Raw genomic sequence first — 13,824 nt, 5'->3', positions numbered from 1 at the left:
CTCAAAGCATATACGGAGAAACTCGAGTAAATATCTCCGCGCGGGGTTTTGCTCGGACTTAAGCCTGAATGTGGACACCAGAACCGACTGACGCGTTTAGTCGATCTGGTCGCCCGTAATCTCTTTCTGCGTCTTCTCTCAATGCGAAGCCTCCCGACGCGCCAAGATGGATGCTTGTGTACTCTAATCAGATCCTTTGGTCTGGACTGTTGAATAGTTATGGCAAATTGCCTTGTCCTACTATTCTACTTTTTCTATGATACCCTAGAATTGATCTGCGATATAGAATTAGCTATTCAGCACTAGCTTGCGCAAGTGGGGATGGAAGACGCCCCCGAAAGTGCGCGATTTGATGCCTTTCAGGGGCTCGGTCACGTGAAGCCGCACATCCAAACGCCCAAATTGTTTTCTTGATATCGGTGATGGAAATAAAACCCTCTTGACATGTCAGGAACCCATAAGCCAACCATTTTCTTGAACCCGTATATTCTCGACTGGCTGATGCAGAAAGTTGGTTTGAGTGATCCGCTTCCGAGTCTTAATCTCGCGCGGCGTCTCCTGGGCAAAAGCTTGGTTGGCCACTACCCGGAGAAGCGAGAAGATTGGCTCCGTCGGCTCCACTGCATACGTATGAGAGATGACTTTTCGTAGGTGCCTGGTCCTCTTCACTACCGGTGATTGCTCCGAACGGTTGAAACCATACTCTCTACGGTTTGGACCGACACGCAATCCCACTAATCATGCCGCTGGATTATTAGGGGAGATGTGGTCGGCGTCCCAATCCGCAAGGTGTATTCGCAGCGGCGCGGACCTGGTTAGCGGTAGCTAATAAAAGAAATGGTGCCGATGGTGCCGACTGTGTGCTCTGGTCCGTTTTGCAAACCTTTCCCACCTAGAGCCCACCGGACGACGACATCCTCGCATCACCCCAGATTCTAGCTCAGCTGGCTCGGGATCGCGCTGCGTACTTGGACGTTACTCGAAAATGCGTGTGCCCCGCGGTGGGCTTCAAGGGGCCATTCTTTTCCTCGCCGGGATTGGTCGTGTCGCAGAGGCACTGAGTATTGATATCAATGATGCAGGTACGTCACTGCAAGATTATGAAAGATTGTGTGCGGAATACTGACGGATAACCTTTTGTCTATCATAGACTCCATTAAAAGTGCAGCCAGTCAGACCGCTTACGGTTCGATGTTATGGTACTCCGGCAATGAAACGGGTCAGATTCCGGGAGCGTTTCCAGACAAGTGGTGGGAAGGCAGTGCTTTGTTCTTAAGCCTGCTTTACTATTGGCATTACACCGGCGATACCACCTACAATGCTGAAGTTAGTCAGGGTATGGAGTGGCAGGCTGGCAACGGAGACTACATGCCGGCCAATTATAGTAGCTACTTGGTATGGAAGCTCAACTCCATCCATTCGAGCCATTCTGACCGGTGGTCTAGGGTAACGACGACCAAGGCTTTTGGGGTATCGCCGCTATGACAGCTGCCGAGATCGGTTTCCCCGATGTCGACAACGGATACTCCTGGCTGTCCCTGGCGCAGGGTGTTTTCAACACGCAAGTTGCTCGCTGGGATAGTAGCAATTGTGGCGGTGGTCTGCGCTGGCAGATATTCCCATACCAAGCTGGCTATGCCATGAAGAACTCGATTTCGAACGGTTTATTGTTTCAACTGGCAGCACGTCTCGCTCGGTATACCAACAACCAAACCTATACGGAATGGGCCGAGAAAGTTTGGGATTGGAGTGCATCCTCGCCACTGCTGAACAACAAGACATGGAATGTTGCCGACTCCACTGATATCGCAGGCGGGTGTAAATCCCAGGGAAACAACCAATGGTCGTACAATTATGGCACATATTTGATTGGTGCGGCGTACATGTATAACATGGTAAGTGCTCTTCCGGCCCCAGTCCTTTAGCTGGGGGCAACCCTGGAGTTGCTGTCTAAGTTCCTAAAACTAATAGCTATATCGAAGACCGAAAAGGAAACATGGAAGACCGCTGTTGACGGTCTCCTGGGGGTTACACTGAACACATTCTTTCCGAAAGACTTTAATTACATTATGTCCGAGGTTCTCTGCGAGCCGAACGAGGTTTGCAATGACAATGAAATCCTGTTCAAGGGCCTTGTCACTGGGTGGCTTGCCTTTGTTGCCTTGCTGGTCCCATCAACCTATGACCAGATTCTCCCCAAGTTGCAAGCGTCCGCACAAGGGGCTGCCGCATCGTGCAGCGGAATGAGCAATAACACCTGTGGGGTGCGCTGGCATGAATCGAAGTGGGATGGCTGGGTTGGTATGGAAGAGCAGATTAGTGCCACCGACGTGCTGAGCTCAGTCTTGGTCACGGAAAAGAAAGGGGGCGGGCCCTTGACCTCATCGACAGGCGGAAACAGTACCAGCAACCCAAATGCAGGGAACAACGATGGCAGCAGCTCCGACAAGAGCCAATTAAAGCCAATCACAACAGGTGATAAAGCGGGCGCGAGTATTGTCACCGTTGCATTTGTTGGTGTATGGGGTGGTCTGGTTGCGTTTATGGTACTTGGAACCTGAGCGTTCCCTTTACCACTTCGACTTCTACTTCGTCGTTATCATTTTCCTGGTATGTGTATTATACGAGCGCTTGGATATGACTATTTTTTAGATCACATAAAGCCGGTGTGGCATTGTATATAGGGAGCCTGCCTTAATAAATTCCTTGTGAGACTTGAGCGTTGTTACTCGCAGAGGGGGTATCAGAACTTAACACTGGTCAATCTTAATAGTCCAGCTACAGCTTTATGGCATACAGAGTAGATCGTCCGACGATCACTCCAAAAGAGAGAGCAGGATTTCCGCATTCTCCAAGTAAGCATCGGTGGTTCCACAGTGGGCCCTTCGGCATTTGTTCGGTGCCAAATCGTCGGCCCTAGCACGTGCCATGCATCAACCAAGATACCAAATCACAATGGACTTTAACTTCAACGCTTGTCAAAGGCATGTTGACATCCTGAAGAAGCAATTCTATTGGGCGTGTATATCCAACCATACTCGTTCACAGTTCGAACATCCAACCACTGCCACTTCGCCAAAGCCCGACGGACCGTGAATCGTGTCCCATGCTATTGACTCGTCGAATCCAGAATACATCGATACCGAAGGAGGCCATATCTCTTATTATACTTAAATTACCATTGTCTCGGGCTTCAGGACTATGTCGGTTATGGTTGCTGGCTAGTATTACCTTAACAAGCCAGCTTTTTGGAAGTGAGGCATCGTTCTCAAAGTCTGTTATTCAAACTTGTTCGATAGTTGTGTCTTGCGCATTTTCAGAACAGTTGGCCATAATATTGTCTACATTATCAGCACTTGGACCAAGAGATCATCCGATTCGACCACATAAGGCGTGAGAGCTACCGTGATCTATTGAAACTCGGCGCTGACCCCTCGTTCTCTAAGGATACTATAGGGGACCTGATTCGACCACACAGGGACAGTGAGGAGGCTATCCTTGAATTTTGGAAGAAATTTGGCGGTTCGACCGGGCACATGACTGGGGCAGTGAAGATGGGGAGATCAGACGATCCGGACGCAACTGGTGACAGCTCGCTCCGAATCCGCAATGTTAGAGGGACTGCGAGTGGCAGGTATGAGTGTGGTACCAATGTCGACGAACAATCACACGCAAGTCACGGCTTATCGTGTGGGGGCGACATGTGCAGATGTTCTCATTGAGGAATATTGTCTTTCATATCAAGTGTGAAGCGACTTTACATAATAACAGCGTTAGTATCTTTATGTACACTGAACAGTTTGGAAATCTATTTATGCTGATTCAGCTTCCAACGCCTCACGACGACTTGTGCTCTTTGGGTCAAGGTACGGCCGCTCTCCTAGACCAACAACACGGTGACCCGTCCGGGGACCAAAGTCCTTCCCCTTGTAGTCGTATGTTGCGGCGTGATAGGCACTGCGGTTATCCCAGATAGCTGTACAGCGGCACCATGTCAGACACTATGCTTCTCTCTGCGCGGCCGTAAAGGAAAGGTATTACTTACCCAAGTCATTGGGATTCTGCCATCTGAGGCGAACCTGCAGATCATGGTTCTCAACGATCAGAGAGACGAACCATCTCAGCAAATGGTCACTTTCTTCCTCGGAGAGGTCATTGATTTTCGCCACATGAACACCGACAGCGAAGACGCTCTTCCACCCAGTTACAGGGTTCGTCCGAATAACAGGGTGAATGGCCTCCAATTTCTCGCCAACATTCTCCGGAGCACCCCGAGGTCCAGTGAAGATCTCGAAGTCATTCTCCTTCGCAACCTTGTTGAACCCAGGCTGGGCATATGTCGCAGTCAAAGTCTCCAGGAACTGTTGGTAAGGCTTGGAAATGCGATCATACAGTTCGTAACCCGATGCCCAGAGTGTGTCTATACTGACTGGTTAACATTCTATACAGCTTCAGCCTTACAGTATTATTGACTTACCACCGCCCGTCTTGGGAAGCTCAGTCAACCGGAGAACAGTGTAGTCACTAGGAATTGGCTCGAAGGTGATATCACTATGCCACTCTCGCCGAGCGCTTTGCTTCTTCGGATGAAAATGGTTTTTGTATAGCTTGTCATGGTTCTTAGATGTGATGACACTGATCTCGTTATCCTCAACGCCGTGCTCGCGTGCCCCGTTGTGGATAGGGTGCACATGAAGGCCAGATGTACTGGGCTTGCCGGAAAGAAGGCCTAGTCGCTGGATTAGTTCTTTCTGCAGGTCATCGTCGAGCCCGTCCTGTTTGCGAAAGAACACGACGCCACGTTGGGAGACTAGAAACAACCAGTTAGTAACAAATCCGCTGATATGGGTCTAGTATATCTTTACTCGTTATAGCAAGATCGCGGAGCAGTTCATCTGAATTGGGAGCCTGCAGCCACTCTTTCAGGTTGGCTGTAGGGAATTCGCGGCCAATGACGGGCGTAACATCGAAGGAATCGAAGGAGTCGAGAGCCCCGCTCAGCTTCAAGGGCTCCTTTTGGAGCGTCGTTGCTGCTGATACATTTCCTTTCAGGATAGGAACCACAGGAGTTGTGGTACTTTCAGCGACAGAGGGAGCCATTTGCGAATAATATATGGTGTTCTTTGGGGTTTGTGTATCTCAAGATCTCTACATCTACAAGAATACAAAGAGACTACGACAACCTACCCTCTTTATACGTCCCATGTCGCCATGATGGTGACATCTCAACTGTGCCGTGTTCCGGAACCCCGCATACCAGGCATCTCCATGTGTTCCAGGCACAAGCAGAAGAGCCATTGATATCGCTTGAATCCATTGATAAGACGGTCATTCTGGAAGTTCGCAATGCCGTCCGGGGATCATGCAATATCTCGCCATCTCATCTGGATGTCTCCGGTGAACTGTGTGTATACGACCGTAGACTGTCAACCGGACAGAGATGGAGTCATTTGACATGCTGCTTACGCCACCTAGTCACATATCGCGCTACCAATCATACATCAATTATCATTCATAAAGTTCTAAGTTCCTGGCGAAAGTATTGGCCGAAGCCGCGTATCTGTCTATTTATTCGACGACCAGGATTTTGAGACGTGACTCATATTCTATCTGACGTTTAGTGTAGGCACAGGAGTCCAGGTAAGCCCGCACCCAACTGGGCAAGGTCACAGTACCGAAACCCTAGGTCTGATATTGCCTGGATTACTCCTTATATAGCCACCTGTCACCCCGCAGTGTTATCTGGGCTTCGAATATATGCACGATAGCACTACGATTCATTCGTCCAAACCTGTTAAACAGTGACTCAAGAGAATGGGATTTTTATAATTGAACTGGCCACGCTACTCACCCTGTCTTAACGCTATCCAGCACGCCTGGCCTAGGTGAAGACCTCGTCTATCCTATATTAAAGCTCATATTTCGAAGGCCATTAAGCGCGTGTGAGAGAGGGTATACCAGGATAACTTTACTCACTGGATAGGTAGTATCTATTTTGGCGTATCGTATTCTATATACATATTCTTCCCTGATTAATACCTGGTAAAACAAAAGCACGGTGGCCAGGTTAATCATTAAGAGTCTAGACAAACATACATTTTCCGATGTTCGGGACACAGCGGCCAATACGTTCACATAGAACTGTATAAAAGAGACATACAGGGGGAAGAGCCAGATAATCCAGATGCAAGCTGCGATCTCGGCCTCGTGTTCACCCACTCCTCGTGTCGGGGCTAGTTTGAGCGCGTGCTTGGCGGGTAAGCACATCAGCCGGATGATGGATAGCATCATCCACGATCGTCGTTCTTGGCCTGCATTAGCTCGTGGATATCTAGTTTAAATCGCATAAATTGGCATAAATTTGGATTAGGGGGAATTCTGTATCCGATGTTTGCGGTATGTGGGGTATAATAATGAATAAATCGGTATAAGGGTGTGTTCTTAATATAACGACTAGAATAATCGTATTTTCTATGGATAGCCACATAACAGGGAAGATACTTCGTTAGGATGGGTGATGATAGGTAAACGGTCCAGCCTCTCGCGGAGATAAACAATATATACAAATTCTCTATATCAAGTGCAAATCGTATACAAATGTCCAATTATATCGCAACTTGAACCAGTAACTTCATTCAATCAACTTTTAGAGCTCTCACCTAAGTACTTTCCACATTAGAATACACTCTACAGCATCTACCACCCCTAGTCTAATGCGCAAACCGAAAGTCCAGCCGCTTATTCCCCTCATCCGTAGTCGTAGCCAAATACACCCTCTTCTCCTCCTCCGACATAGCATTCCATTTCCTGTCCCGGGACGCATTGCGCCAAACATAGTACGCCTTCGTAAACAGATAAATAGAAATATTCATAGCCACCAAAGCAACAAGAACGCGGTTTCCCCTCTTATACCGAGGCGCATCGTCTACCCCCAGTCAAACAGGATACAATGACAGCACGCAGGAGAAAACATACCTTTCCGGTAAATATTCGAAGCAATGATCCCAGACGCTTGCACGCACATATTGTACACGGCAGCCGACACGGTGCGCGAGCGAACGGTATTCGAGTTCCGAGAGTTCCAGGCGACTTGGATTGGATGTGCTTTTGTCATTGGAATCATTAGGACCTCGCATTCTCCGTCCAAAAATTACATTAGACAGGATACACGTACCGGACGGAATAGATAAGAATATAGTCAGGATCACCCACGCAACCCACTTATTGATGGTATTGATGTCAACCACATAGAGGTAGATCACGAACGGCAGAGCCCAGAACTGCGGGAACATTGCTGCCCAGGTCAACTGGCCGAATTTCTCGGACAGGTATGTGAGGGTGATCATGGTGGGGATCTGGGCGAATGTGCAGGGGATCGTGAGGAGGTTCGTTACGAACGTGTTGAAACCCATGCCTCGCAGGTTGAGTGTGAGGTATTGGTGGGGCGGCGTCATGGGTGTGAGCCATGTGAGGCCGATGGCGTAGAGGGGCCACAGGTCGTAGTCGCAGAGGCTTTTCCAGAGGAGTTTGGGGGTTATCGGTTCGCGGTTGTGCATTGTGCCTTTGCTTGGGTCGTCGCGGATCACGCGGTTCACCATGATGGTTTCTTCGCTGGGGAGTGTTATGTTTGAGGTCCATGGTGAGATGTATGGCAGGAGGGACTCACCGTGGTGTGAACCAGCCTTTCTTGCCTCTCGCCCAGTTGGCGGTTTGGCAAGGTCCTGGTGGCATTAAGATAAATGCGACGAGGCCAACTATCAGCGTTATGAGGCCCTTTAATTACTATTAGCTAGTGTTAAGATCTGGGGAGTTGCGTTTCGTACTTCAAGTAGGAACAGCCATCGCCAGCCTGGCTGGCCCTGGACACCGCGTAGGTGCAAGAGGCCGAAGGCTAGAAAGCTCGCGAGGATATCAGCCAGGTTGTAGGCTGTCCAGAAGAAGCTCAGTCGCACAGACAGCTCATGCGATTTATAAAAGTAGGAGAGGTAAAGAATGACCTGGGATGTATAAGCAGGTTGAACAACTGGTGTTATGATGCTCACTTACATCGGGGATGAATCCACCCTGGAGCATTCCGAGAAGGGCTCGACAGGCAAGGAAGGATGACCGTCCCTTGAGTCCGTATTGAGCCATACCAACCGCCGACCAGAGGGTCATTTGCGTGGGAATCCACCTGTCTGGTCCCATCCATTTACTGACGAGTTGTGAAGGAAGTTCTGCGCAGAGGAAAGAGAGTTTGAAAACAGTATTCCCTAAGTTATAGTCTAGTGATGTATTAGTGTCTTGTATGCACTGTAACAGGGTCATTAGGGCCAACCATTAGTGGTGAGATTCAAGTCTTTCAGGAAGTTGTCGGTTAAGGCCTGTTGAAGGTTCGCTCGATCCAATTCCAGAGCCATGAACATGATGGAGGTAAATATCATGATCCGAGCATCAATCTTACGGATGACCCTGTTTTCCTCACCCCAGGTCCATCTTGCGGAGGGGTCAAATCGATGCAGGTTCTCCCAGTCATCATTCGGTTGATATTCATGTGCAGTGTCTGGGTCATCATAGACTGACGGCTGAGTTGCAATCGCGTCGGGGTCGTACTTTCGACCCTTCTGAAACCAAAGTCTCCGCCCAGTCGATAGCTCACCTAGGGGCGCTATTTCATGGTCGCTAGCTGAGTCTGTCTCTTTCTGTAGTGTCGAGACAGTTTCACTGGGGGTCTTCGTTGTGCTAGAGAAATGAACCGTAGGCATCCCGGAAGTCTAGGATATAAATTTATTGATTCAGAAGTCTATGTATATGAACAAGTGCACCTAGGAAATCATTATATAGCTATATAATCGTTGCCCTTGCACTCTGAAACCCCAGGCTACCCTTACTCAGGGTGATCTAGTCCGTGCTAAGGTCAATCACATCTCGGCAATCTCTCGCATCTGTTGGAATAGGCGAGGGTGGTACATAGTCTGCCTTGGCAAGCGACAGAAGTTGGCGATGCGGGTCAGCTCGGTTAGATCGATAATAATGCATCTGGACAGTATGCAAGAACAATAACCATTTTAGGTAATTAATTGAGGCGCGGTCGACCCACCGGCAATGGGGCATTGTGACATTGAAGTGTATTATGATGCCATCCGCCCTAGAGCTCGCCAGAGCTGGATCCGGTTCTCGGCATAACTTCTTATAAATACCCCTCGCTAATTGGACGGGATTTGAGGATGAGTTTGCGAGTGTCTGTTGTAGATTGAATTCGGGTCCATAAACAAGCTTGCATGTCATGTTCCTATCCTGTAGAGAGCACTTAGGTCACCACGGGTTTACCTTGTACTAATGAATAACAATCTGAAATCAATTCGCCTAGTTTTATCAGAAATTAAGACTAGTCTTTGATATTAACCGATGTACGTTGGTAGCCAGCGAGAGCTAACCAGCAGCAGATATATCGTCGCTACTAAAACAGCCACAGAACTCTCCTCTCATGCCGCAAATGTTCAGAGCTTACTTGTAGCCGACTCCACCCTATCTCCAACAGATCTGTTTTGTAAGACGCCTTGAAACGCTTTCTCCACATCGTGCTCTGAGAGCCAGGTTGTGTTGGGCTTGTTCCGAACTCTTTCTACTAAAATCTCGTCGGAGTCTGTGTTCGTTGCCTGGGCTCCAATGCCTTTGAGGACAATCGTCAAAAGCCTTTCAGTATGTGGGCGCCGCGTCTCATCGTACAAAGCAAGCGCATTTCGGATCTCTTGTCTCTTTGGTTTCTGAGCTCTGCACGACCCCAGAGCTTGTTGAAAGGCCAGAAACAATGCATAAGCGTCGTCAATAGCTAGTGAGCCTCCAGCAGCGAACGCACCACCGTGGGTATGCGCTGCGTCGCCGACCAATGTCACTCGTGAATCAAGTACCCAGGTTGTAAGAGGCTCGCCAGCGTAGTTAGGGTAAATACGCGTATAGGGAGTTGAATCCACCAAGGCTTTGACCACAGGATTCCAGTCCTGGTTAGTAAAAACATCTTGTCAGCAGCCATTTACTTTCAAAATCCCGGAAGAAAATGATACCTTGTAGCGCTGTCTTAGTACTTCCACATTCCCCTCGGCATCCCACTGTACATTCCTAACCTTGCCATCCGTCTCTACTGGTAAGTCGAAATTGCCGACGGTAGTGTACTGGTTCTTCCCTGCCGCACGGTCAGCTAGATCCTTGAAAATGGTTAGCATGACAGGCCGATACCAAGTCGAGAGGCGAAAAAGTTCTCCTTTGGTCCCCACTGTTTCGATCCAGTAAGCGCCACAAACTTGAATGGTTGGGGGGGATATTCATACCCAATGTGTGGAATCTAACGGAAGGTCCTGAATGTGTTCCACAAGGGACGCGTCAAATGTCGACCGTAGAAAGACCTTTCCAGTAGAAAACAGCTGATGATCGGGAACGAATGACTTCCTCACTTTCTATACTACTGTGAGCTCCTTGTCTTGTTTGGCTAGATACTCCGTTTGAAGAACCCGCATACCGAATGAATTCCATCCGCGCCGATCAAAACATCTCCTTGTGTGGATGTTCCATCAGTAAAGTGAAGTGTGACTTTGTCTTGCGATGTATCTGCGGAAACCACAGTTTTGCCTAAATGAATACGTTCCAGGGGGACATGTTCCAGCAGTGCTGCATGCAGATGTCCCCGGTGAAATCTCGCTGTTTCGTGGCGACGGAGGGAAACATCGGCAAAATAGTCCTGGTGGATCACCTCATTTGTCTTCCAGTGTCTGATTGAATTGATATTGTAAGTTTCACTGGGTATTTTATATGGTAGAAACTCAGCCCAGGCTGTCTACCTGTAAATCATAGGAATGGCAGAAGGGCCACGAAAAGCCACATCTTCGTCGAGAGCATTTAGTACACCGAGCTTCTCGAGCGAGCGGAGTCCCTTGAACACCATTAGTAGTTGAGTAACAACCCTTGCGATTGCAGGCTTACATTGGGACTTATGGCAATGCTGGCGCCGATTTCTCGAAGCTCGGTCGCTTGCTCAAACAGCTCAACCTCAATATACGGGAGAGATTCTAATGCGACAGCTACGGAGAGGCCAGCAATTCCAGCTCCGGCAATAAGAACCTTGAGCTTTTCTTGGGACATTTGGTTGTACGTGATCCCTACAGGTGAATCAATACAACAAGCACATGGAATATCCTCCCTCTTTATAGAGGTTTACACCGGGGTTGTGCCGATAAGCAAATATTAACGACAAGTACTTCCGACAGTAATCCTTATCTGATATTTGCGATCATTATGCAGTGGAGTGGAAGCACGCAAGCCGTGCATGAATCATGCAAGCCTGCGACCAAGGCACTAACAGCGGAATGTATCCTTACTTGCCCATCCCCGCATCTTAATACTGGTTGCTGACCCAATACAAATCCGAAGACGAACTGACGCTGCTGGTCAGTTGTGAAATAAACTCGTTGGCCGATAACGGCGCCGGGTTTTGGTATTCATTGCCGAACTTGCGTGATATGACGCGAAAACAGCGAATTGTGCGTTTCGCCAACATGACAGTCGCATTGGCTCAGAACGTTTAGTTTTCAGGTTATCTGGAGTTTAAGACAAAGCCTGTAAGGTCACCGGCGAATTCTGTAAGTACCTCATGTCTTGGCAATGGATCACTGTGTATGCTGCTGGAGTACTATGCCTATACCGCACGATATGTAGAACAACAAAGCCATCCCATCCCCCGAGTTCCAAGTGAACTTCGACTTCCATTAGTTCTGTCTGTGTGTCAACCTTCAGGGAACAATGTCGAAAATAGCGGTCTCAGAAACAGTCAGCACCGTCAGCGATGCTGTTCAACCACCTAAGCTCAGTCAACGATATGCCGATGAGAGTTACAAGCTCTTTTCAAAGGTATCTGTGGCGGATCCTACCCCAGAAGAGGCATTAAAAATTAGAAACAAATGTTTATGGAGGATTTTGCCCTTCCTTTGTCTGGGATATCATCTCATGTATGTCGACAAACAGACAGTACGTATACCATTTCAGAATTGTATTAGCAATGGTTGACATATATTTTTTCCAGCTGGGAAGTTCAGCCATCCTTGGCATTATGGATGATGCACATCTTAATTCGAATCAGTACAATTGGTTATCATCAATCTTCTACTTTGGTTACCTCCTTGCGGAGTGGCCGCAGAACTGGGCCCTTCAGCGCTTCCCTGTCGCAAAATGGCTGGCTGGCAATCTTGTCGTATGGTAAAAGCTAGATGTTCTGTTAATCTTCCAGTTGGAGTTTCAGCTAACTTGATCAGGGGAGGGATTACGCTTCTTCATATACCATGCAATAGCTTCGCCACATTATTCGTCGTTCGTTTCTTTCTAGGGGTAGCAGAGGCATCTATCGTACCTGCCTTTCTGTTGATCTTGTCTATGTTCTTCACATATAAGGAACAGGCTGTTCTGATGCCTATCATGTGGTCGATCGGAAACGCCAGTCCTATCACCTCTGGTCTACTTTCCTACGGGGTGTTGTGGATCAAAACTGGAACGTTTGCCCCATGGAAATGGTTTATGGGTATGTCCCTCGCATGAGCAGCGACCAATTGATCTAGCCGCTTACCCAGTCGCAGTCATCACTGGCGGCGTGACCGTTGTGTTTGGATTGGCAGTGTGGCTCTTCTTTCCTGATAATCCTCTACGTGCCGGCTTCCTTACGCCAGAAGAGCGTGCGCAGGCAATCCTTCGGATAAAGGAGAACCATTCAGGAATTGAGCAGAAGCACTTCAAGAAGTACCAGTATGATACCACTGTTGTCCTATCTTCACACATATGACTTCAGGTTTACTCAGGAACTGACGATTATTAGATTCATTGAGGCAGTTAAAGACCCAAAGTCCTGGTTGTTCTTCCTACATGCCTGGTCTCAGGAAATGGCCAACGGAATGACCAACCAATACTCACTAATCATTAACTCCTTTGGGTTCAGTGTGCTTCAGACCACTCTACTGGGTTGTGTAACTGGGATAGTCAGCTTCTTCTCGCTTGCCTCGGCGGCAGCGGTTCTAGCGAAGACAACAGTAGGTTTGGCCGAGCATGAAAACCAGTCAATTACCTTCGACCAGGCTAACGAGAATTTATTAGAACTGCAGGGCTTGGATTTCTCTCATTGCATACATTCCCGGGGCTATATCTAGCATCTTGCTGCTAAGCCTACCGTGGTCAAATCGATGGGGCCTGATCACAGGGATATGGATCCGCTCAACTGTCGGCATTCCGTATGCAGTGGTCATGATCTGGGCTGCTAACGCATCTGCTGGGCATACTAAGAAGACCACAGTGATAGCCATGTACCATATCGGATATGGGTTGGGGAACATCCTCTCACCACAACTTTTTCAACCGCGGTGGAAGGTATGCACGAGCGATCTGTTGGCCACTTTCATTTTGACTAATGAGATTAATGATAGCCGCGGTATTATCCCACTTGGATTATCATCTTGGTTGTAAGTAGCCGATTGCGCATTTCATTAAGGATTCGGATACTGACCATTGAAGGTCGCCTGCATCCTACCTTCAATCATCATTATATACCTGCGATGGTATCTCGCGAAGGAAAACGAGCGCCGTGATTTACTGCAGCGTGAGACACTCGTCGCAGACACGGGTGTGGTTGAAGAGGTCGACAATGATGGTACGAAGCACGCTCACCTGGTGGATAAGAACCAATTGGATTTGACGGATCGTGAAAACCTTTCCTTGTACGTGCCTTGCTCCTCTGATCCGTTTCAAAATTCACTAATCATATGCTTGTTACTAGCCGATATGTCCTTTGATGTAGAGATACGTCTTTGGCTC

The 13,824-nt window shown here is 48.3% G+C and overlaps 5 protein-coding genes across 5 annotated transcripts; 2 read left to right on the top strand and 3 right to left on the bottom strand.

Annotated features, from left to right (window-relative positions):
- Positions 1 to 985: 985 nt before the first annotated feature.
- ANOM_002801 (glycoside hydrolase family 76 protein) lies at positions 986 to 2,561 on the top strand (the record flags this gene model as incomplete). The annotated part of the gene is made up of 4 exons (XM_015548058.1): positions 986 to 1,082; positions 1,151 to 1,395; positions 1,446 to 1,895; positions 1,983 to 2,561. The coding sequence occupies 4 exons, from the start codon at positions 986 to 988 to the stop codon at positions 2,559 to 2,561; spliced, it is 1,371 nt and encodes a 456-aa protein (XP_015409710.1).
- Positions 2,562 to 3,812: 1,251 nt separating this feature from the next.
- On the bottom strand, positions 3,813 to 5,100 carry ANOM_002800 (TauD/TfdA dioxygenase family protein; the record flags this gene model as incomplete). Its single annotated transcript, XM_015548057.1, has 4 exons — positions 3,813 to 3,976; positions 4,046 to 4,420; positions 4,478 to 4,810; positions 4,866 to 5,100. The coding sequence occupies 4 exons, from the start codon at positions 5,098 to 5,100 to the stop codon at positions 3,813 to 3,815; spliced, it is 1,107 nt and encodes a 368-aa protein (XP_015409711.1).
- A 1,610-nt stretch (positions 5,101 to 6,710) lies between these two features.
- Positions 6,711 to 8,744, bottom strand: ANOM_002799 (uncharacterized protein; the record flags this gene model as incomplete). Its single annotated transcript, XM_015548056.1, has 7 exons — positions 6,711 to 6,925; positions 6,976 to 7,104; positions 7,175 to 7,611; positions 7,667 to 7,773; positions 7,824 to 7,997; positions 8,047 to 8,264; positions 8,318 to 8,744. The coding sequence occupies 7 exons, from the start codon at positions 8,742 to 8,744 to the stop codon at positions 6,711 to 6,713; spliced, it is 1,707 nt and encodes a 568-aa protein (XP_015409698.1).
- Positions 8,745 to 9,479: 735 nt separating this feature from the next.
- On the bottom strand, positions 9,480 to 11,115 carry ANOM_002798 (monooxygenase; the record flags this gene model as incomplete). Its single annotated transcript, XM_015548055.1, has 7 exons — positions 9,480 to 9,980; positions 10,044 to 10,162; positions 10,216 to 10,252; positions 10,308 to 10,433; positions 10,496 to 10,745; positions 10,815 to 10,906; positions 10,957 to 11,115. The coding sequence occupies 7 exons, from the start codon at positions 11,113 to 11,115 to the stop codon at positions 9,480 to 9,482; spliced, it is 1,284 nt and encodes a 427-aa protein (XP_015409699.1).
- A 657-nt stretch (positions 11,116 to 11,772) lies between these two features.
- Positions 11,773 to 13,802, top strand: ANOM_002797 (allantoate permease; the record flags this gene model as incomplete). The annotated part of the gene is made up of 9 exons (XM_015548054.1): positions 11,773 to 11,997; positions 12,053 to 12,225; positions 12,282 to 12,544; positions 12,600 to 12,765; positions 12,836 to 13,046; positions 13,111 to 13,380; positions 13,437 to 13,472; positions 13,525 to 13,727; positions 13,787 to 13,802. The coding sequence occupies 9 exons, from the start codon at positions 11,773 to 11,775 to the stop codon at positions 13,800 to 13,802; spliced, it is 1,563 nt and encodes a 520-aa protein (XP_015409694.1).
- Between the last annotated feature and the right edge of the window lie 22 nt (positions 13,803 to 13,824).

The sequence above is a fragment of the Aspergillus nomiae genome (genome assembly GCF_001204775.2).
Source record: "Aspergillus nomiae NRRL 13137 chromosome Unknown contig00045, whole genome shotgun sequence".
NCBI lineage: Eukaryota > Fungi > Ascomycota > Eurotiomycetes > Eurotiales > Aspergillaceae > Aspergillus > Aspergillus nomiae.
This window is presented reverse-complemented; position numbering and strand designations above follow the sequence as displayed.